General features: G+C 40.2%; 2 protein-coding genes across 14 annotated transcripts in view; one reads left to right on the plus strand and one right to left on the minus strand.

Moving 5' to 3' along the window:
- DAB1 (DAB adaptor protein 1) overlaps positions 1-24,293 on the plus strand; it is a 1,250,774-nt gene that overhangs the window by 359,989 nt on the left and 866,492 nt on the right. The window lies entirely within an intron of this gene.
- Positions 30-23,101, minus strand: LOC134729686 (uncharacterized). Of its 8 annotated transcripts, none has more exons than XR_010110985.1 (6): positions 22,786-23,100; positions 20,614-21,198; positions 6,268-6,379; positions 4,991-5,137; positions 2,874-2,945; positions 30-1,885 (listed from the first exon to the last, which is right to left on the minus strand). XR_010110985.1 is itself a non-coding variant. In XM_063601004.1 (6 exons), the coding sequence occupies exons 3-6, from the start codon at positions 19,118-19,120 to the stop codon at positions 2,876-2,878; spliced, it is 393 nt and encodes a 130-aa protein (XP_063457074.1). In that variant the 5' UTR covers positions 19,121-19,229; positions 20,614-21,198; positions 22,786-23,100; the 3' UTR covers positions 2,521-2,875. The 8 variants fall into 8 exon arrangements, 4 of the variants coding, with proteins under 4 accessions (XP_063457074.1, XP_063457077.1, XP_063457070.1 ...); XM_063601004.1 differs by lacking the exon at positions 30-1,885 and adding an exon at positions 19,057-19,229 and having other exon boundaries at positions 2,521-2,945; XM_063601007.1 differs by lacking the exon at positions 30-1,885 and adding an exon at positions 19,057-19,229 and having other exon boundaries at positions 2,521-2,945; positions 22,749-23,091.

A 24,293-nucleotide genomic window follows, 5' to 3' on the forward strand; every position in this document is an offset into this window, starting at 1 on the left:
AGGCCCAATTTAAGAATACAATGCAGTCTGGCTTTGCAAATTGACATCCTTTAATTTAAACTGTCTTGTGGGAGAATTAAGAAATTATGGAACAATTATTCGCCCTCAGTTGAAAGCTGGATGACATCCTGAGATTCTTGTACATTAGCCATTTGAATTGATTAAGTCACATAATTGAATTACACCTTTGCCCCATAATATCTTGTGGCAAATATGTTGGTGGTTCTTGTTGGGAAATGCTTCCATAAAAATAGAAGAGGGGTTGGTATTAGAGATTGACCTGGATATCAAAGAAAACCTCAGAGCAGAGTGGGCTGACACTCTGAGATTCTGTGAGGGAGGTTGATTAACAGAGCAAGCGTTTTATTTGGAGTTGCAATGGAAGTTCACAGATCAAAACTGTATGCATGATATAGTGTACATCCTTCCTTAATCTCTCTTTGCATTGTCCTTGAACATTCGGCTTCAGTGTCTGGCATTCATTCTCAAAGCTTTTTCTAGCATCTCCCATGGACAAAAAAACTGGGTTCGGTGTACCTTCCTTTGTCTTACATGGTTTTCTAAATATGCTTCCATTATAGTAGCTACCACAATGCTGACAGGTTTCTTTCACCAGGCAAGGAGGCTGGAAACCATGTCCAGCTCACCTAGGTTTGTAATAGTGCTCAATAGGTGTTTGCTGAGTGAGGTTTTATTAGTAAGTCTCTATGGTTTTGCCTCTGTTTCCTTTTGTTTCATGGGGTGAAGGGAGGTAGAATCTGTTAGTAATTTTGTAAGCATCATTCTTAAGTAGGAGTTTTTTCACTGCTTATTAGACAGTTTTGTACTGGGTTTATTAAAGGCCAACTCTATCTGCTTAACACCTATGAGGCACCTATTATGTACAAAAGCTAGGCTAGATGCTGAGGGGAAAAATTAGCCAAAACATATTTCCTTTTCCTTAGAGGAGCTCAAAATCCAGTGGGGGAATTGAAGAGGTCTGTGCAAGAAATAGCTCTGGTAACTGAACAAGCACGTAGGAGGCTGTTCCATAGTCTAGGACTCTGAGAAGGGGCCATGGTACATTCCATTTCATTCTTCTCTGATGTTCGTACTGTCATTGGTCTGCCCTGTGCCCCCTCCCACATCGTCCATTTTGGAATCCAGCAGAGAAGAAAACTCTTAGACTAATGTCCTGTGGACAGGCTGGATGTGTGCCTTTCATTTAAAAACTCCTCTAAAGGAGAGAGGTTTTAAAGCACTGTTTCCCCTCACCCCACCCCCACACTGACTTCCAACTCTCTATCATACTGTGCAGCATTCTGGGTCTTCCTATTCTTTGTCTATTCTGTGTGGCACAAGAATCTCTCTTTTTAAAGGCTCTTTAGGTTTTCTTTACCTTTATCAAAGAACGCTCTTGGAGCTTTAAAACCCAACCACAGCTATCTTCCTGAATATTTCTGTGGGGAAGGGATTAATCAAGCCTGTCAAACATTGAGCTGTAAAACCTTTAATATTTCTAAAAGGTTTAAAGCCAGCATATTTATCACATGCATCATTGAGAATAATCTTTCCTTTTATAGAACAAATTAAATGTTCACTGTAAAATATTGTGGTGATGAGCACAGTGGGTGAAAGACACATGCAGGGGCCCAATGTGATATTGCAATGGAGATTCTGGTTAAATCTTTCCCTGACGTCACCCTGCTAGAAGCCACCCATCATCCCCCACACGTCTATTTATACGAATGCTTTATACTGTGGAATTCTAGAATCTTGGTGCTCAAAGAGAAAGGGGCTAATATTTGTTGAGTGCCTGCTATGTCACGTATTGTGTCTGCATAGTTTAAGTGGGTTTTCACATTTTAATTTTCAAAATAATCCTTTATAATAGGTACTGTCATATCTGATTTATAGATAAGGAAGCAAAGATTCAAAAAGTGAAGCAATTCTCTCAAGATCACATAAATATTTATTTGCAAATCTGGGACTTGACCCTATGCCTGGCTAATTCTTTCCTTCTGTTTATGTGGCAAATGCCTAGCAAATGTTTAGCAGAAGGTAGGTACCCACTGAAGAGTTGCTAAAGTTATTATGACTGTTAGAAAGTCTCTGGAGATTTTTATTGAAAGATCATTATTCTACAGACAGAGAAACAGTGAATATTGTTGTGCCTGATTCTGAGAATCTGAGATGTCTAACCCAGCAGTAGTGGCGGTGTTCCCTAGGATAGGGAGAGACTCACTTGGGGCTTTTGATTACTCTAACTAATACAAACACTGTATTTTGTTATTTATAAAGTGCTTTCATGTGCACAGTCTAATTTAATCTACTCAACAGCTTAGTGAAGTACAGTCAGCATTACTGCCATTTTACAGATAGGGAAACTGAGGTGCAAAGACATGATAAATCATGCCCAGGTCATTCAACTAGAAGCAACTTATGCTCCAACTCCATTCTTCTTATTTCAAAGACACCGTCTTTCTACTAATATTTTAAAACTGTTTAGTTATTATTCCTAAGAATTCAACAAGTAAAATAGAGGTTTTTATATTTTGAAATTTTATTCATATAAAATGTACAATTTCAAAAGAGCACTTTAATGGGTGTTTTGATACTGGATTTCAATTTAATACATTGATTTGGAGTCTTTTGCAAACATTATTCTTTTAAAATATCTGAAAGAGTTATATGGTGCTTTAGCAAGTATCCATAAATAATAAGTTTTTCAGCTTTATTCAGTTGTAATTGACAAAAATATAAAGTTTTGAAGCTTGCAAGGACCTTAGAGACTGATGACTCTTGTTTTTCGATTCGATAACTGAGGTATAGACATTGAAAGTAGTGTGACAGAAGCCCAGGCAAAATACTGGGATAACGGAGAACAAGGATACATTCATTCCGATAGGGATGGGTGGTATGAAACCACGGAAGGCTTCACTGAGGAGGTGACTCTTGTTGGTGTCCTGAAAAAAGGAGGATTTTAATAGGGTGAGAAGAGTCAACAAGTGAAGCTAGAACAGAAGAAAGGAATGACAGTGTATGAAAATGACAACATGATGGCTCTATGGGCGGGGGCCCTTCGTGGAAGCTCAAGTTTGTTGTTTCGATATAATTAGTTGTATAATTGCATTCCCAGACTGTCACATAGGGCTGCACACACATGTAATTAGACCCCCTACCAGCCAGACGGTGTCTTCTACACGCCTCCACTTTAGACCTCCAGCTTTGTAGCAGAGCAGGCAACCAAAAGAGAGGTCCTGAGGCTGGGAGGATTTGCAATTCCAAACTCACCTCTTCTATGAGCATACCTCTCTGTGTTTGCCAAAGGTACTGGGGGGGGGTGGGGGGCGGAGAGGGAAACAGACAAAAGACTTAGAAGGAGGAACAGCTTTCTCTTCCTAGGTTACTATGAATACAATGGGCCCATTTCTGGAACTGTTGGGTGGGCGAAATGTTTCACCAGTTTACATTTAGCAAACTGTAATTAGCGTCAGCAGGAGAAGAGAAATGACTGTGTTGGGAAACTCCACTTTCCTCTGCGCAACAGCCTCTGTTCGGAAGGGCTGTTCCCTGCGTTTGGGCTTTTGTGATGGGGAAGCAGTGTACAGCTGCCTTATATAGTTGCAATGGGCTTGTTCTGGGGATGAAGCTCTTAACTGCAGCAGGGGACAGAGGCCAATGGAGGATCCTCTTCAAATGGCAGAGTGAATCCTGCGTAGGTGTCAGCCAGGTGGAGTCACTGGGCTCTTGTAAGGTTTCTTTCATTCCATAAATACACATAAACCCACACCCACATAAACCCTACTGTGTGCTGAAAACTAGGCTTGATTTTTATGAGCTACAGATCCCCACAGGCCTCTGTGAAAGGGCATGCTGGCCAACCACAGATTAATGGCTAGATACACAAAGTGCCATCTGAGGCTTCTTAGTTTGGGGACCCTTGAGTGAGTAAATCATATACTCACTGTATTTGTTAGGATGAGTAGTGCTAGTCGCCTTAACCAACAACATGATTTTAAAAAGTTCATTATGATACTTAATACAACCATTCAGAAAGCTAGGTTTCCCCATCTTATCTGTGTCACCATCATCTTCAACATGTGGCCTCTAAGGTCTTTGAAGATGGGGAAAGAGAGAGGAAGATCATACTTGGGAGATGTTTAGGGACCATTTCTGGAAATGGCAGACAGCCCTTCCACCCATATTCCATTGGCCAGAATTCAGTTATATGGCCCAATTTAATTGTTAGGGGAATGTAAATGTAGCTTAGCTATGTGCCCAGGACAAAAATGACATAGATGAAGAGATGTCTGCACTCCCATATTTATTGTAGCAGTATTCACTATAGCCAAGACAGAATCAACCTAAGTGTTCATCAACAGATAAATGGATAAAAAATGAGATATAGATACAAAATGGAATAGTATTCAACCATAAAAAAGAACAAAATCCTGTCATTCACAGGAAAATGGATAAGCCTGGAGGACATTATATTAAATGAAATAATCCAGGCACAGGAAGACAAACATCACATGTTCTTACTCGTATGTGGGGGCTAAAAAAGCTTATTTCATAGAAGTGGAGAGTAGAACTGTGGTTACTAGCGGCAGGGAAGGATGGAGGGAGGAGGGAATAGTGAATTTGGTTAATGGATACAAAATTACAGCTAGATAGGAGAAAAAAGTTCTAGTGTTCTACAGCACTGTTGGGTGACTATAGATAATATTTTATTGCATAATTTCAAATAGAAAGGATTTTAAACATTCCCAACACAAATTAATAATAAATGTTTGAGGTGAGAAATATGCTAAATACCCCAAGTTGACCATTACACATTGTATACATGTGTCAAAATATCACTCTGTACCCCATAAATATATATAATTATTGTGTCCATCCAAAATAATTTTAAAAAGTGAAACAGACATAGTCTTCCTAACATGTTTGATTAAACTCAGTTCCCATTCAAACAAATGCAAGATCATCTAAAAGAATTACCCTGTATTACCATTTTGAGGAGCCTTTCCAGGAAAAATGCTCTTCCAGTGTAGAATGGAACTCAACCAGTGAGAATTTAATTAACACAAATTGTCTGGAAGTGTCTGAAATGACTTCATAACTCTTCAGTCCAGAATTCCTCTTATGGTATTCGATCCTAAAAATAGAAATAACAAAAATTTGTGAATAAAAATTTGTTTCCACGTTACTTGCAATGTTGACAAAAGGCAAACAACCAAAATTTCCAAAAATAGGAAAAAGATTTTACTGAAGTTCTTCACACTTAAATAATGCAGTCATTAAATAAAACATATTTCTAAAGAATTTTTCATGTTGTTATTGACCTATGGACATAAAGATAGGCTTCAGAGCTTTATATACAACAGGATTCCAATTTTGTTCCAAACATATGTTTAGGTGTGTAATTATAGACACCAGAAAAGACTAAAGACAGTGCGTTAAGATATTAAGAGTGAACCTCTCTACATAGCAGCGTAATAAGGGCTTTTATTTTTCTCTTTATATTTTGTTCTTCTAAATCTGATACAATGATGAGTATGTGTAACTTTTGTAATTATAAAAAATAAATCAATTAGGATTTTTAAAAGATGAAGCAGAATGAAGAATGACTTTGGACTAGGACTGACTCAGGATGGAGAGAATTATCCCAAGTGCTTCAGGTGGGAACAGCCAAAGGGTGTGTGTGGGAATGTCCTAGAATTGTGTCATATCCAGAGAGGGAGCTGCAGGGTGGAGAACAGAGTGTATCATAATGGTCAAGACTTACGCAAACTCAGGGCGCCCACAACAATTTCCTTAGCTGGGACAGAGGGTACAAATCTTAACTTTAGTTGGCTTTCAAAACTAGGCAACTGAACTGCTTAAAAAATTCAAAACTGGGGCAGTGGGTTCAAGTCCTGGCTCTTCTAATAACCAGCTCTGTGGCTTTGGGCATGTGTCTTAACCACTCTGAACCTCATTTGTAAAAGAAATAATACCTTCCTTATAGTATCACTGTGACACTAAATGTAATCATATTTTCAAGTATTTAACACATGTATACATATATCTATACATACATCTTCACACACACATATATACACACACACCTAGACCCTTCCCACCAAGCTTGGAGGGGTGCACTTTGGGATAAAGCCCCTTCCTCACTACAACTTTTCATGATCCTCTCCATGCTTCATTTCCAATCCCTATCCCTATCCCCATAGTGCCATTACTAGGACCACCTGAAGTTTTAGCCCAGAGGCATCTCTTCCCTGTGATCTTCACCTGCAATTTGGAGATATTCCTCTTGAGAAGTTTCTCCTGTCTTCTTTTCTTGGTGAGTTCAGTTTGGCTTCTAAGCAATCGAGGCCCACTGTATGTCCAGCCTGCATGTCAACTAGGAGAAACGTGAAAAATCCTAAACTAAATGTTCTAAGACAAATATCCAAGCAAAATAATAGAAGGCAAAGGGATTATAGGGTACTGTCAGATGTGTCTGGGTGAGAGAGCACTCGGGCTGTGACACCGCGCAACGCTACAGAATCAGAAAAAAAGGAAATGCAGCCCGAGACGCTGTGACTTCACACCCTGCTGCTTCAACATGAAGTCCTGAATCATTTTCCCAGTTCTGTCTGAAGCCAGCCTCAACAGATCATCACAACAATCACCTTACGTGATGAACACATATGTGTGCCAGGTACTGTGAACAAGATTGTCACACCTGATACATCTGGCTTTTTCGTATCATTGTGTTTCTTCCAGTGGGAGTTTTGTTTTTCTCCTCAGCTGCCTCCTTTTTTTATCCTTCTGGGGACATCGTTATTTATATGGCTACTAAACTGAGTAAAGATGCAACAGGAGTTCCTAAGAAGGTACTATCCAGATGTGTTATGGTTGCCTATATTCTCTTTCCCTGCACAGTTGAAGAGGACAGGTTGGCTGATGAATTGGTGGGTCCTTGAACATTCAGCCTAAAGGTCTTGAGCTTAGTTTAAATAGTGCTCAGTGACTTCTAACAAAAAAGAGCAAGAAAGAAAATTCTTCTGTTTCCAGCTTAGAGACTTTCCCAAATTCGAGGCTGGTCACTGATTTATGCTGCCAAGAAGCCTGTTGCTGATTATGCTGGATGCCCCATAAATTAATGAGAGCTGGACTTAGCAGTGACAACGATCGCTAAGTCTGTGGAGCAGAAAATGCAACACTAATATATATGTTTCAGAAATGTCCTTTTGTCTATATGGTTGGAGGAGAAAGTGCTGATGAGGATCAATTTCATATTGACTTTAAATTTTTCATTTGACCCAGATCTCTTTTTATTAAGTAATGCACACGAGAACATTTCATCCCAGGCCAACTTGATGGCTTGGAGAATTCCCTTCAGAATACGGCAACCTGGATAGAATTTGAAATGCAGTTCATTCATTTATTCTTTTATTCATCCTTTAATAATTATTTATTGAGTACCTGCTATGTGCTTAATTCTAAAAACTATGCTAGTCTGTCAGCAAGACACAATCTGCCCTCAAGGAATCTAAAGTCTAATGAGCTAGACACACATTAATAAACAATCCTGTCCCAGAGCAGTATGTTTCATTAGCAGGAAGTGCAGGTATAATGGAAGCACGGAGGAAGGACTCCCAGAAGGTATCAGGTACTTGGGAAGCATTTAGTTCTTGTTGAAAGAATGAATGAGTGGATGAATGAAAGAATGAGATGGCCCTTGAGCTGAGTCTTAGAGCAAGGTAGAAATTGATTAAGCTGAAAAAGAGCTGAAAAGAGCTATAAGCTGAAAAAGAGCATGTTCAAAGGCAGCAAGGTGTGATGTTTTAAATATAGCTCAGGTGAGAGGGGAGACAGGAGGTAGGGCTCCAGGTAGTCAAGAACCAGACATAAGGAACTTGGGCATTAAGTCACCATCTATCTGTGCAAATAGACATACTTGTAGATGGCAGAGCGGACCCAAGGGGCCTTACACCTCTTCAGAGAGCAGACATAACCACACAATAAATGGTTCATCTGGAGGGATTATCTTCAGTGCTTAGTTTGGAGATTCAGTAGGTAGTTGAGCTTGCCCTCTCTGGGCACTTTCCTGAAGAGGCAGTCCAGTAGAACCAAAGCACTTGCTCTGAGAAAGTTTCAAAGCTGGGTTCACCATCTTAAACTAAGCAGTGAATGTTTCTAGAAGCATGTATCCTGCTTGCTACAAATCCCTGCTGTGTCTTCAGTTTTGTCTGAATGTTGGGACCACGTTGTGAAATCTTGTATTTATTGCCTTCCTGCACTCTCTTCAGCTTGCATTTCCCACATTCTTAGTTACTGTCTGTATGTTTGCTAGTGGTGCAGTTTTGTTCTGTTTTAACCTTGTTTGAACCCTCAAGCCAGTCTAGGAAAATGTGACCATCACTCTTCTGAGCATCTACCTCTGGGACGTGGTCCCAGGGCTTTGACTCACAGGTTAGAAATCTTGTCATGCTCCCCTGAACTTGACTCAATGGCTGCAGTGGCCTGGCTGATTTATGGCTGTTTCTTCCTCTGTTTGATCTTAGCAAACAGACAGCAGTGATGTAGCAGCTTCATTCTACTCACCTGCTGGCACCTTCATGTTTGGTCTAATAGCTTGTTAACTGCTCTGAGGACAGGCACTGCCTTTCCTGGCTACCGTCTAGAGTGGTCTCTATGGCAACCACATCACATCAGGGATGATGCTCATTCTTCAAGGTATTCCTTCTCCATTTTTCTCTGGTGGCTTCTGGGTAACCTGTAATGGTTGGAGCCCTGCCTCACCCTGCCAGGAAGCCACTGCTGATTTAAAGCCTTGCAAAGAAACTTAACAAGACACACTGCTTTCTTTTGGTCTTGTTGCTTGTTCTGTGTTGCACTTGGTCCAGGCCTGCAGGGACTTGTCATCCCTTCTTTATCATCTCTCTTTTTGGTGTTCCCCAGGTACTGTTCACAGTCTCTCTTGGAAAGCTTTGACATGGTTTCTCCAGATATCTGTGTTCATTAATATCATACAGCAGTCCCATCTGAATCCTGACATTCGGTATGTTCTTTGCCTCATCTACCTTTGTTTACTCATTCACTCTTCTCTTCAGCAGTGACTCCCAAGCTCTCTGGTCTTCATCTCTACCAGAGACTTGTGTCAAAGAGACTCATATAGACTGTTCAGATATAATATATGAAGAAAGAACTGATTTATGTGTGATAGGACTCTAGAGTGTTCAGTCTGCCAATGGCATTCAGAGTCCAGCAATAATAGTATTAATAATAGCAAATACTATTATATACAGTATTTATATACAATAACTGTGCATAAATAGTATTATTGTGATAAGAACTTTACATCTATACAATAATCCTATAAGACGAATACTCTTATTGTCCCCATGAGGAAACTGAGGCACAGAGGGCTAAGAAACATGCTGTAGAGCCCCAGCTATTAAATGGCAGAGCTAGAACTTGAACTCTGGCTCCAGAATTTATGCTCTTCAACCCTTTGCTATACATTGGGCAGCGAGATTGTTTTCTGTACATGTGGTCCCACCACCAGTAATCACTTACTTCTGCAAGGCTAAATTGTACCCATCTACAATTTCAAGATTAAATGCCACCTGCTTTGTGAAACTACTTGGCTTCCTCTACATTCAAGATGTAAATTCATTGGTTCATTCAGCAAACATCAAAAGATAGTGATTATAGCTTATTCATTCATCTACTCCAGTACAAGGTTTTTTCAAGTTCTTTCAATGTTACCTTGCTAAGTGCTGTGGCTATGATGATGAATAAGGAGCAAGCAGACCCTGCTCTCACCCTACTCATTTTTTAAAAAAGAACAAGACAACAAAATACAGAGTTAGCTTTATGCATATAAATATTGATACCTCAGTAATATTTATATATCTCTGTGTTTGTCTTTCAATTTATTGATCAATAGATATTAAGAGATTTTTCAGTCAATTCCTCCTGCCTGTTTATATGATAAAGTTCACCTCCTTAGCTTGACACCTAAGACCCTTTATAATCTGGCCTTAGATTCCTTTACTTAGGAATCTTATCTCAGATTCCTCTACAGTCTCCATCTGGAGGCTGAACACTGTAGAGTCCTATCACACAAAAATCGGAACAGGGGGCTCAGTTCTTGCCTCTTGTTCTCTAACCATCCAGTCCAGACCTAGTCTCCCAGAAAGTGTTTACTCATTGGAAACTATCCAGGCCCAATCACACCACCCTGCTTTGGCTCAGCCTTTTTCTGTACTTCAAGTTCCCTTTTCATACTTCCCATTTCACATTTCTTCTTTTCCAAACCCTTTCCAAACATGAAGTCCAGGTTTAAACATCCCTTCTCTATGGAACATCCAAAATCATCTTCTTATTCACACTCCCGTCAGTGAGGAATTAATCAATCCTTCCTCTGGGCTCCACAACACTGACCATACCCCTCTGGTACAGCAGCACCTCCAAACCCAAGGCCAGCTGTCCGTTACATGTTGTTCTCCCAATGGGGACTGCGGACCCCTTGAAGATGAGGAATGGGCCCTATTTCTTGCTGCATTCAAAGAACCAAGCACAGTGACCAGTGGGTAGTTATCTTAGTCCATTTGAGTTGCTATAACAAAATAGCAAAACTTAATAGCTTATAAACAACAGAAATTTATTTCTCACAGTTCTAAAGGCTGGGAATTCCAAGATCAAGGCTTCAGCAGATTTGGTGTCTGATGAGTATCTACTTCCTGGTTCATAGATATACCTCTCACTGTGTCCTCACGTGGGAGAAGGGATGAGGAGTCTCTTTGTGGCCTCTTTTTATAAGGGCACTAATTCTGTTCATAAGGGCTCCACTTCCATGAGCTAATTATGTCCCAAAGTCCCTGCCTCTTAATACCATCACATTGGAAATTAGGTTTTAACATATGAGTTTTAGGAAAACATATACATTCAGATCATAAGAGTGCTAGACTTCTATTATAGTATTTAACTATTAATAATAATAACTTTTAAAGTATTTGATTGCCATCTACATCTGGCATTCTGATAAGCATTTCATTTCATTTTATCATAAGAATCCTACGATGTAGATTATGATATATACAATTGTTGACTCCATTTTACAGATGAGGAAGCTAAGGCTTAGAGACTATACAATACCTGCTCCAAGTCACAGTCCCCTAAATAGCAGAGTCTGACTGGATACCCTACACTTTGGTGTCTGTTGAACGAACAAATAAACTTACATCTTGAGCACAGAGAAAGGAAGTGATCTAGGAGAGCTGTCACTCCTGTAGTGCATATAGTTTTATACACACATACCCATACATGTATACACTCAGTTATGTAATTCAGTTCCTAAATATGGAAAAGGAAACCACAGAAGGATTCTATAAAATTCTGATAAAAAGACCACCAGTTGCAAGCTGCATATTTTTACTTTTTGAAGAAGCTGTCTTTGTGTTTAGGTGAAGCTGTTGACAAGCCTAGAGCAAAACTGTCTTTTAGATGCTTATAAACCAGAAGGGTTAGAGGTGGAGTCCATAAAACCTGTTAGGATCCCAGCTTTGCCATGGTTTCTATGTGACCTTGAGCAAGACACTTAACCTTGCTGAAGTTTAGCATAGTGATTGATGTGCAGGTTCTACAATCAGATGACGTGGTTTAAATAACCCAGCTCTAAGCTTACTAGCTGTGTGATCTTCGGAAAGATAATTTCTCTGTGCTTCAATTTTCCCATTTGTAAAATGGGTACAATGTAGTAATAACATTTATCTCATATGATTGATGTGATAATTAAATAAATCAATTCACTTGAAGGATTTAAAACAGCACCAGATACCCATGAAACTATTATTACCTCTTAGATAGTTATATCTATTTCAGGGGGATGTTGTGATAAGCAATGATTAATATCTTTGTGACACACTAAGCCTTCTGAAGGCTTTGGTCCGGAGCTAGCACAACAACTCTTCCGACACATTCCATTGGTGAGACCCATAGGGCCAGCCAGGACTCAGGGGGCTGTGGAAGGAAGTAAGCATAGATATAAAGGCAGGAGGTGTGGCTTACCAGGGGCCACCAGGAGCAGATTCCCACAACATCAGAAGACATAATTTGGGCTGTGGATCTAGATCAGGGTCAGTGGGTGGAATGCAGGCAAAGGCGCTCTCAGCAATTTCACCCATCAACATTCATGTATTTTACTCACAGAAGAGCCCTCAGGCCTCCACTCAGAATCTGTTTCTCATTTTCTACAAAATTCTAACCAAGTGCTAGTAGATGCTTTCTAAGGCCACAAGAAACCAGAAGAATGCTTGAGAGATAAAATTGATTCTACAGACAGGTGCTGTGGCAACAAAAAAAGGGTGAAAAGTGACAAAAACGAAATGTAAAAAACTATAAGATGAAAAAAAGCTTAAAATGAAGAGCAAATGAGGGCATTTAAAACATAGACCACCCTACACACAAAGGTGTATACTTCCCACAGATGACATTTCTGTCATCAGATGTTAGATGGAGAATACACACCCCTATCTTTCCAATCCCTTCATTGGTGATGAAGAGGAGGAGGGTGATATTGCTGCTGCTCCTCCAAAGAGGCAGGGATCCTGGTATATCTCGTTCGCAAGGAAAGCCCATGGCTGGCACTTTTAGGTGCTTTATGATTATCTATTAAAGCTATTGTCAGCCATTTATTGAATGGTTTACTGTTTTGGGGTGCTATACTAAACGCTTTTCAAATATCATGAGAGTCTGCTTTGCGATTGATAGATTCTCCTTGCCAATGTCAACTCTTTTGTCTTTATCAGGATCACCCTCTTTTACAGATGAGAAAATTGAGACTTGGCAAGATGTGAGTTTGTCAAATTGTCAAATTGGGATACAAACCGATATGGTTCTGTCTCCTAGTCCAGTGTCTTTTTCTGTTCCCCATTCATTCCAGATTATAGTAAATTTTGTCCAAATCATTTACTCATTTAGCACATTTACTGAGTATGTGCTGTATGCCTAGCAGAGTCTGGGACCAGCCTCTGCCTCGTCATGCTCAGTTATTTTGCTCTTACTACGTACTATGCATTCTTATATGCACATAATATAAATTCATTTTTCATAACAGCTATGTGAGTTAATTACTCCTGCCCATATTGCAGATGAGAAAACTAAGCTCAGAGAGGTTAAGTGAATTTCCCAAGATCCTGTAGTGGAAAGTGCTAGAGCTGAGATTCCAATACAAGTCTATGTAATGCCTAAGTCCATTGTCTTTCCACCCATCACATTAAATGCTTCCTCCATCATTCTCCAATAAAACGGCTTCTTAGTTGTATTCCAGCCACCTCCCCATTAGGCTGGCCCCATAACTCTATGCAGCCCCAAATGCAGAGCCCAGAATGAGGCTGAAGATGTGTTGGCACTCATGGACAGGACCAGAGTTTTCCACAGCAAATACCTAGACATACACATAGGTCTAGGCTAACATTTACTGAGGGGCCTAATATTTAATGTATGCCTCCTGTATGCACCTGGCCTTGCATATGCCACTTAGATATAGTACATTTCATCCTCATATCAAACCTGCAAGGTAGGTATGATTGCCCCCATTATACAGAGGAGGAAACAGAGGCTCAGAGAGGGTAAGTATTTTTCCAAAACTCATCCAATTTGCCTAACTCCAGCACATTGTCCATTCCTCCTGACAGCTTCAGAGAGTTTGACATAGTCTGGGAAGAACTTAATTGAAAAAGACGCAGCCCAAGCTGCACCTTGGAAAACTTCTCATGCAGCCAGGATAAGTATACTGAGAGTCAGTGAACATGTTATGATAGTTATGATTAGGTTTCCATGTACTTCTCAAATCAGATGTGTAAATATAATCAAGAGCATTTCTCTTTGCAGCACAGACCTCCAACAGATTCTACCCAGCATCCTAGTTCTGAGAGAAGTAATAAATTAGCTCTAATTAGCTTTCCCACATGCTGAAGCAAGTTTCTCTTGTCACCACTTTGCAAACAGGAGAGAGGGAGACTCCATTGGACTTCTAAGGAGTGTGGTCTGTGGTGGTTAGGAGGGTAGTGGCCCTAGCTGGCATGTGACTTTGACTTCTATTACCTTGTGCGGCTGTGGACAAGCCATTTTTATCCTCTGGCCTTCATTTTTTCGTTATGTAAAATGAGGAGCTCAGAGTAGGCTCCTTCTCCTCTTTCACAGAAAGAGTCCATGACTCTACTGTCCTGGAGAATTTTCCAGCTTGAAGTGTCAACTTTGTTTGTGCATGAATAGAGTTATTGAGTACCTACTATTTATCAGGCATTGACCTTGAAACTGGAGATACAAGGATGAATATTAACTTGATTTTGTCTGTAGGAAACTTCCATTCCAAAGTGAGAATAATAATAACAGCTACTCATTCCTAAATGCCAGGAACTTAGCCATGGCCATTAAATACATTATCTCATTTAATCCCTGCAGGTAATTGTTGTTACCTGCATTTTACCCATGAGGAAATACTCTCAGAGAGGAAGGATAAGTCACTTTTCCTTAGTTTTACTGGCAGTAAAGGATGGAACTGTAATTCCAATTCAGAGTCTGATCTCTTATCTACTAGATTATATTACCTTGCCCATAAAGAGTTGGATATCATAAAAGAAATAGAGATAACAAGTCTTAGGGAGGCCAGGAGATACTGAGATTTATTCCATCTGGGTGATCAGGGATAGCTTTGGTTAAGATGGTGTTTGAACAGAACCTTGAAGGAAAAAAATCTTGAAGGCATCAAGATGCCTTCTGAATACATGAAGATGGAAGAAGAAAAACAGTTTAGGTGGAAGAGTCAAGACACAGAGGTAAGAAAGGAAAGCACTGGGCACCAGTAAGGAAGAGTGTGTTGTATAGAGGAAGCCTAGCAGAACATGAGCCTGGGCTCTATGCTACATTCATTCAAAGGGCATAAAGTGCCTACTATGTGTCAGGCACCGTGATAGCCTCTGGGAATAACACTGAGAACAATACAGAGTCCACATCCTCAAGGAACTCAATAGTCTACTGCAGTGGTTCTCAACTGGGGGCAATTTTGCCCCCCAGCTGACCTTTGGAAATGTCTAGAGATAGTTTTGTTTGGGCTGTAAAATATCCTAAAATACACAGGACAGCTCTCCACACCACATAATTGTCTGTCCTAAGAGGTCAGTAACTCCAACGTAATGACAAGACCAGGCCAGCTCATGGGGAATTTTGTAGGCCAGGCTGAAGAATTTGCCCATGCCTTTTTCAGATCAGATGGCCTCTGGCAACCAAAACAGCAGAAGTGACAACAGGAAAATCTTTCCATTGCAAATGACCTCCCAGCACAAAAGAAATCAGTCTAGTTGCTTAAGCAATTTTGTTACAGGCCTAGAACACCCTGAAAATGCTCTCCTACCACCCCTGGTTCAAAACCACACAGAGCTTATGAGAATATATGGCACACCAAAAGGAAATGTCAGATGGCTTCTTCCTTATTAATCAAATTAATAGTGCCTCTGCAGAAATTCTGCGCAGCTGAGGAATTTATTACAAATTACCTAATCACTTCTTTCTCCTATGAAGAGTAAATAGACTGAACCATGCCTAGCCCTCTGATCCTGAGTATTTCAGTGTACCAGAGCTGGGCTGGAGCTTTTCTACTAAGTTAAGCAGTATTTACTGGACCTAGCTAGCGAGTATCACTGTGGTGGAACTTTACTGCATTTGAAAACGCAAGTCCACTTTTCATGGTTATCTCAAGCACACCCCGTGCCATTCTGCTTTTCTAGTGCTGGTTAAGAGGAAAACAGGGATTCATTTGTGGCTGTGAGGAGACTTCAGATACCAGTCCAAGAAAGAAAAGATAATGACCAGGGCACTCTGCAGCATCACAGAAAGGGCACTGGATTTGCAATCTGGTGTGCTTGTTTGACTATCACTTCTGTCCTTAGCTGTGCAAACTTGGGCAAACCATTCACTTAACCTCTCTGAACCTCAGTGTCTTTATCTAGAAAAATGGAGAGCCCTGGAATTATTCAGATTAATTGTGGAGAGGCAACGTGGCCACACCTAGCACAAAGCAAGCACTCAGAGAATTGTAGATGATGATGTCAGGTTGTTTTCCTACCCAGATCTAGCTTCAGAGATGTGGGTTGTGGCAAAAAAATGAGGCTCTGCTGTTGCAGTTTAGTTACTTTTTTGTCTATTAAGGGAAGAAGAAAAGGGAAATTCCTTGCAGACTAGCAGCTTCTTAGCAATTCATACAGTTCAGGCAATGTCTCTGGGTCCAGGCAGAGGCTGGCAAGTGAGTTCTTGACAGATTGGAGGGAATAGGAAGAAAAATCAATTAAAAGGGCTTTTCAGTGAATGGGGGTGGCAAACGCCAGGGTTAATCCCAAAGGGAGACCCATATTTCCATAAGAGGCGAGGCCTTCCCTTTAACCCATTGGCACCACGAGTTGGAGTTTTCCGGGGTGAAGTCCATTACTGGCAATGGGCGTGCCATGTGTGATTAATGACCGTGGTTATGGGCCAGTTAGCAACGGAGAGCTCCATCCATCTCACTTCATGGAAGCATCACACACCATTTATTGTCTGCAGGCAGGATGTGTTCCTTTGCAATTAGGTAAATGCCTTCTTTCTGAGTATGTGTGGTGATTCCTGCATTAGTGCCCCCATGTCTCCACCTGACATCCAACAGAAAGGCAAAGGCTGAGAGAGCCCAAGAGGAAAAAGGTAGTGACCATGTCCAGTGCTATTTCATGACCTCAAATAAACTTGGCCCAGGAGCTTTCACCTGCTCTCAGCTACCTTCTTTCAAGGGGACATTCAGCCCAGGGAGTTCATAAATACGATGGCTTTAAAGTCCATTCAAGGGAAAGAAGGAAGGGCACAGCATGTTAAACACAATCCGTGCTCATTTTCTGCTATTAAAAGAAAGCCTTCAAAACTAATCTTTTAAAAATAATACCTGTCATTTGTGGAGTGCTTCCTCTGTGCAGACACTGTGCTGCCCTCATAAGAGCTCTGTAGGGCATGCCCGAATCATCCCCATTTACAGTCAGGGAAACTGAGGTGTCAAGAAGAAAAATAACTTCCTCTGGGTTAGATAGCTGGAAAACACTATGCTGAGACCCACAGTCCTGCTCTAGAATTGTACTCTTCACTAAGGTGCTGTACTGAAATTCTGTCTCCATAGAAGAACATGAACCAGCACTCAAAGAATGACAAACTACAGATACATGGCCTTTAGGAAAACCCACCACACAAGAAGAAATGGAGAGCATTAATTTACCCCATAGTTATTTATTGAAAATCCACTATGGTCAGACATCGTGCTAAGTTCTGAGGATGTAAATGAATAGGAGAGATGGTCTCGGAGTTCACCCTGTACCTGTGAAGAGGAGCGGTAACAGTAACAACAGTGACAGCTGCTATTAGGTTGGTGCAAAAGTAATTGTGGTTTTTGGCATTAATGTACAGCTAATACTATACTAATTATTTTGTATACATTATTGCATTTAGTCTTCATCATCAATGAAGAATGAGTCATAATTATCTGCATTTTATAAATGAAGAAATAGTGGCAAGAAAAGTTTGTGTCCCCACAAAATTCATATTTTGAAATCCTCTGCTCTCATGAATGGGATCAGTGCCCCTATAAAAGAGACCACAGGGATCTAGCTGGCTCCCTCCACCATGTGAGGACACAGCTGGAAGGCACCATCTTTGAATCAGAAAGCTGGCTATCACGAAACACCAAATCTGCTGGTGACTTAATTTTGGATTTCCCAGACCCCAGAATTATAAAAAATATTCTGCTGTTTACAACCCACCCAGTATATGGCATTTTGTTGTAGCAGCCCAAAAAGAATAAGAGAGTTTAAATAACCTGGCCAAGTTGATACAGCCAGTAGGTAGTAGATCTGTGCTTTGAATCCACGCAGTCTAACTCTAGCTTGTGCTTTTAAAATACTGAACAAATAATTACAAATGTGTTGAGATTTCCTGAGAGCACGGCGGCGAGCAGATGGGGATAGTGAGGTGATGATGAGCATTTAGAACAGGAAGGACAAGTGCAGCCTTGGGGGAAGAGGAGAGAGCCAACAATGAAGAGGTGGGAGAGTTTATCATGCCCAGTGAACCTGTTTGAGACCATGTTTGAGACATAAAGGCCAGTGTTGCTGGAGTATTGACACCAAGAATGGCATGATTTGAAGTTGGGTGTGTGGCTCAGGGAGACCAACATATTTAGGGCCCAGTGGGCTGTGTTAAATTTCATCATATGGACCTTAAGCAAGAGAGGGAGGGGCTATGCCAGAAATAGCTAATTATCCACCAAAAAGCTGTGGTCTTCATTCTATAAAGTGCGGTTGTCCCTAGGGGCAGCTGTCTCAACAAGGACTGCCTTTTCTAGCTCCTCCCTTGTTTCCCAAGTGCATGCACATGATTATTTATTGCCAAGAAATGTGAATGGAAGTGACATGTATTGTTCCAAGGCTGGGGTTTTGAAGAGGCAGATATGCCTTTTCTGGTTTCTTTTTACATTTCTACTCCCTGGAAGGAGACATCTGTGAGCCCCTAGGTGATGACCAAGCCACAAGGTGAAAGAAGCCTGCTGGTTCCCTGAATCACCATTTGGCACACACCTCCAAGTGTACGGGATTTATTTGCAAACAAGAAGTAAACTTCTACAGGATTAAGCCACTGTCATACTGAGGTTTATTTGTTACAGTAGCTAGTATTAGAATATCTAATTACAGGGACTTCTTTGGTATTTTAAAGATATCTTTATATAGCACTTTCCTGGTTTACAAAGCATTGTTTCATTACGAATGAGCAAGGAGGGGCTGGGTAGAGTGGTTCATGCCTGTAATCCCAGCATTTTGGGAGGCTGAGGCAGGAGGATCACTTGAGCGCAGGAGTTCAATACCAGCCTGGGCAACAGAGTTCGATACCAGCCTGGGCAACATAGGGAGACCCTGTGTCTATAATATAAATAAATAAATAAATAAATAAATAAATAAAAATTTTTAAAAAATAAGAAATTAGATACAGTACACATAACTGTGAGGTTAAGTAACTTACCCCCAATCATACTGCTGGAGTCTTCACAAACCCATGCACCCTCACTTGCCCACTGGATGCGCATAAGCTCAGGATCAAAAGTCAAGCAGTTCTGATAGATTTGAGTCTCTTCCTCAGCTAATTATTTGCTGTGATTTTTCAGCAACTTATGTAGTTTGTCTCAATTTCCTTAGCTATAAAATGAGAATGACACTAGCTCTTGTCTTATGGGGTTGCTCTAAGCATTAAAGCTCATAGTCAAGATCATGGTACATAGAGAAGTTTTAATAAGAGGAAGAAGTTATGTTATTGTTATCACTACACCATTATGGAAAGACTTACTTTAGACTCCTACCATTACCCCCTACTCCCTAACAGGCCTTGCGTTTATTCTCCAGAAGGGAGTCATCTTCCCCAGCATCCACATGACACATGCTGGGTTCACTCAGGTTCCTACTCAAATTGCTCTTCAGGAGGGCCTTCACAGACAATGTCAAATAGGCCCCTGCCTTGCCACCCACTCCTTACTCTGCTCTCCTTTTTCTTCCTAGCACACATCACCTCCTGATATTATAGAGTTTTCATGTATGTATTAATGTCCTATCTCATTCCACTAGAATGGGAGCACTTTGACAGCAGGGATTTTATCTCTTGTTCAGAGCTGTATCTCTGGCATCTAGAATAGTCTCTGGCATAAATTGGGAGCCCAATACACATTTGATGAATGAATAAAGGAATAAATGATGATTGTATCACATGTGAGCTATGTTCCAGGCCCTATATTAACTTCAGTTCTTGTTGTTTCTTTTTCTTTGGTGATGCCCTAGAGGATCATTCATCAATCCAAAGCTTATGTGCAAATTTTATTCTTTTTCTCCTCTTTAAATGCTACCCACTCCACCTCCAAGATCTCTTGTTTCTAATACATTTCCATAACACCTCTGTCCCTGAGACAGGAGATCTGTAGCCTTCCGAGATTGGGTGGTGGGCCCTGGCCTCAGTGCCCAGCCATTCCTTGTGGCATTCATTACCAACACTAGAACACACACGCTTTCACACCACCCAAGTTGTCAAAGCCTACAGATGAGAATTATCACTCAGTAAACTTGACTGGACTACAGGGCCATCTTGCTATATGATCACTTTTCCACCAAGACTTTGAAGTTCTATTGGGGTATATTTGATGTATAATAAACTGTATATGTTTGAAGTATATAATTTGATGAGATTTGATACAGGTATACACCTGTGAAACCACAACTACATTTAAAATAATAAATATATCCATCATAGCCCAAAGTTTTCTTATGTTCCTTTATAATCTAACCCCCCTTACACATCCCCCATACACACCTCCCCCATACCCAGGCAATCACTGGTTTACTTTCTACCACTCCAGTTAGTTTTCATTTTCTAACGGTTTATAGAAATTGAATCATATGTATAAAATCTTTGGGTTCTTTATCTCAGCATAGTATTATAATCTACATCCATATTGTCAAATGTATTAATAGTTCCTTTTTATTGCTATTTAGTACTTAATTGTATGGATATACTATAGTGAGTTTGTCCACTCACCTGTTGGACACTTGACAAGTTTCTAGTTTTTAGCAATTATCACAAAGCTGCTACCGTCATTTGTGCACAAGTCTTTATGTGGGCATATGTTGTCATTTTCCTTGTATAAATACCTAGAAGTGGGATTGCTGGTTTGCATGATAGGTCTATTTTCAACTGTTTAAAAAGTTACTGAACTCATTTCCAAAGAAGTTTTAGCATTTTACATTCCTTCCAGCAGTGTGAGAGTCTCAGTGTCCCTGTTTCTTGCCAACACCTGGTTAGTCTGATTAATTTTAGTCAGTTTAGTAGGTTGTAGTGGTATCTCATTATGCTTTAGCTTGTAACTTCCTAATAACAAATAAGTGATTTTCAGCATCTTTGAATATATTCGTCATCTTCATCTCTCCTTTGGTAGAATTCACATTTTTAAGGAGTTATCTTATTTTAGAGTTGTAAGAATATCTAAAAATATTTTGTATAATCCAGAAAGAAGTTCACATAAATCTTTTTCAAATATTTTCTTCCAGCCTGTGCCTTGCCTTTTCAATTTCCTTTCCAAGTTCCCTGAGCGGAGCAGTTTTGTTTCATTCTCCCTTCATATTCCTAGAAACAAGAACACAGCAATCTTTAACATTGAAAATGTTATGTAATTTCAGTTCAATGATGAGAAAAGCTCTAACTTTAAATACTTCATAGCCAAGCACATGAAAGGTGACTGTTTCCTCAATTTACCAATCTGCAAAATCAAGATAATATTGTCTATTTCATGAAGTTGTTGTGAAAGGTGACTTTGTTTCCTCAATTTACCAATGTGCAAAATCAAGATAATTCTATCTATTTCATGAGGCTGTTGTCAGAATGAATAATAGTGAATAAATTACCCAGACCCGTGCTTAGCATATAGTAAGATTTCAGTAAGTAATAGCTTGATTTTATTCTGTAATCTTAGGGAACAGAAGTGAGACCAAAGGGTAGAAATCTTAAAGATTCAGATCGTTTGAATTTAGTGAATTATTTTCCATTGTAGTCAATTAATGAAATAAAATAGGCACCCATAGAAGCTGCTGAACTTCCCATCACAAGGAGCATGTAAGCAGAGAAAGCATAACCATGTGAGCAGGTTATAGAAGAGATTATTGCTACCTTCAGAGAAATACTGGACTTCTCATGTCTCTCCTATTCCTGAAAATGGTTTGGTTCTTGGTAGGAGATAATAATGACAATAGCATATCTTCATATTTAATACATATTATATATTACAGTATTTATAATACATATTATAAAATATGCATATATACTATGATATGTTATATATAATACTAGTAATTATTGATGATATAATATTGTGTGAAGCACTTAACAACTATTCTGTTATTTAATCATATGACCCTTTGAGATAGAGGTAAATATTAGTTCTATTTAATAGATTAGAAAAATGAGTTCAGTGGTGTTAGGTAGCTTCCCTAATAGTACATGGCATGGAAAAGGAGGGCCTTAAATGCAGGTTGGCAATGGACTGAAAGTTTCTGTCGTTGTAGAATTCATATGTTGAAATCTTATTCCCAGTGTGATGGTATTTAGAGGCAGGGCCTTTGCCAGGTAATTAGGTCATGAGGGTGGAGCCCTCATGACTGGGATTAGCACCCTTGTAAGAAGAGGCTAGACAACTAGCTGCAATCTGTAACCCAGAAGAGGGCCCTCATCAGAATCTGACCGTGCTGGCACCCTGATCTCAGGCTTCCAGCCTCCTGAACTGTAAGAAATATATTTCTCTTGTATGTAAGCCATCCAGTTTATGGTACTTTGTTATAGCAAGCAAGAAAGTACCATAAACTAAGACAAGGTCCATCTGAGTAAAGTCCATGCTTACAGCCCAGGTGCTCTGTGGCCAGTGAGCCCCTGCTTACTCATAGCTATGGGCGAGGGCTGCTGAAACAAACTTTTCTCCAACACCTGTGTCCCTATATTCTCTCACCTCCCCCACCCTCGGCTGTAGCATGTCTCTGAGTCAGTGGGAACGAGTATTTACGTCTTGGTCCACAGCTGCAGAATTCCACTGCTGTTTGCTCAACAGGTCACCCCATGAAGTGGCCAAAAACCAAGGCTGCCATGCCCGAGGTCAGCTACCCAACTCACTCTCCACCTGGCAGTACCAGCTGGATCTCAGCTTCTTGAAGAAATGACATTCACCATCTCCAGTTGGAATAGGTCTTTCCTGGGCTTTTCCTTCTGGCATATGGAGTGTTGATTTGTTTTGGAAGGCCTCAGAAGTGGCAGCTTTCTCATCACACAGCAGGATGGAATGTCCCCATTTGGTGCCTGTCCATCTAGCCCACAATATTTATGCTGTTATTGCAAAGCTGTTGGCTCCTTAGATCCTAATCATCCAAAGACACTTTTGTGGCTTCTTAAAAAACTAGGCCTGTTCTTCTGAAAGCAAGTGCCTGCCTCACTGCCATCCTGATTACCAGCTCCTGTTGGCAAAAGAACCATTATGATGTGAACCAGATTGTACCAAACAGACATTACCTAGCAACCAGCGGGAGCCATCAGGATTCATCCTTGTGTTCCAAACACTGTGTGGAATTCCTTAAGCATCTTGGACACAATGGAGACTAAAAGCATGCCATGAGGGAGCCTTAAGAGAATGGCTTTGGAGTCAGGCACACTCTTATGCAGTCCTGACTCTCAGTGACTACCGTGATCTTGGGCAAGTTACATAACTCTCTGAGCATCAGTTTCCTAACCCAGGAAATGGAGAACAGTAATAGCACTTACTTCATATGAGTGTCTCAAATGTAATATATGATGGAAAGGATAATCTTTCATACTAAGTAGGCATTCAACATATGTTAGTTCTCTTGAAAATACGATTTTTTTTCTATGTGTTACATTCGTGAAATACACAAACCCAAGCATCCAAAAGACCAGGATCCAGTTACCCATATCCTGTATTAGTAATTCACTGTGTCCTTAAGGAGGTCTCTTAACCTCTCTTTGGTTTATTTTCCTCATATATACCATGGGGACAATAATAAGTGTTGTTCAGGAGCCCACATGAAATTAGGGATATGAAAAAGCTCTGAAGATCAGAATACAAATGCAAGAAGTGACCTAAGTCTTTTGCTGGTAGTATTTTCACTTGAGAGGAAGTTAGCAACACTGAGAGGTTTATTAGAGGTCTTTGTCTAATAGTAGCTTTTACCTTCATCCAGGTATAGTCCTGGTATTCACATTGGTGCAAGAGATATTTGAGATACATTGAAGTCCATGTGTTCCTCACTCACTTATTTTTTCCCTTCAATCTCTCTGTTGATTTCAGGAAATATATTCCATCTCAGATACCAAGAGAGCCCATTATCAGGAAAGATGAAAAGGTTTCAGGGAATGTAGTTAAACTAGATAGTCTGGAAAAATTAAGGGTAGAACGAGCCAAAGGATGAATGAGAATTAGACAGCATTGTGCAGAGTTCTCAGATTTTGAAGTGAAGTAAAGATAGTTTCAAGTCCTCCTGGTCTACCACTTTTTAGCTCTGAGGACTTGTTAAGCCTCAGCCTTTTCATCTGTAAGATGAGCATATTATGATTTATTTTTGCAAGGTTGTTGAAAATATGGGGGTTTCAGTGAGTATAAAGTGCCTATTACGGCATCTGGCACATAGACTATCTACAATATAAGATATATATTTAAAAATAAT

This window comes from Pan paniscus, chromosome 1, assembly GCF_029289425.2.
Source record: "Pan paniscus chromosome 1, NHGRI_mPanPan1-v2.0_pri, whole genome shotgun sequence".
NCBI lineage: Eukaryota > Metazoa > Chordata > Mammalia > Primates > Hominidae > Pan > Pan paniscus.

Coding starts and splice junctions, on each gene's coding strand:
- LOC134729686 (XM_063601004.1), bottom strand. CDS start 19,120: ATGCGCATCCAGTGGGCAAGTGAGGGTGCATGGGTTTGTGAAGACTCC. Junction 6,380..19,056: donor CTCCAGCAGTATGATTGGGG/GTAAGTTACTTA, acceptor CGTTTCTCCTAG/TTGACATGCAGGCTGGACAT. Junction 5,138..6,267: donor GGAATATCTCCAAATTGCAG/GTGAAGATCACA, acceptor TTCTATTTTTAG/GATCGAATACCATAAGAGGA.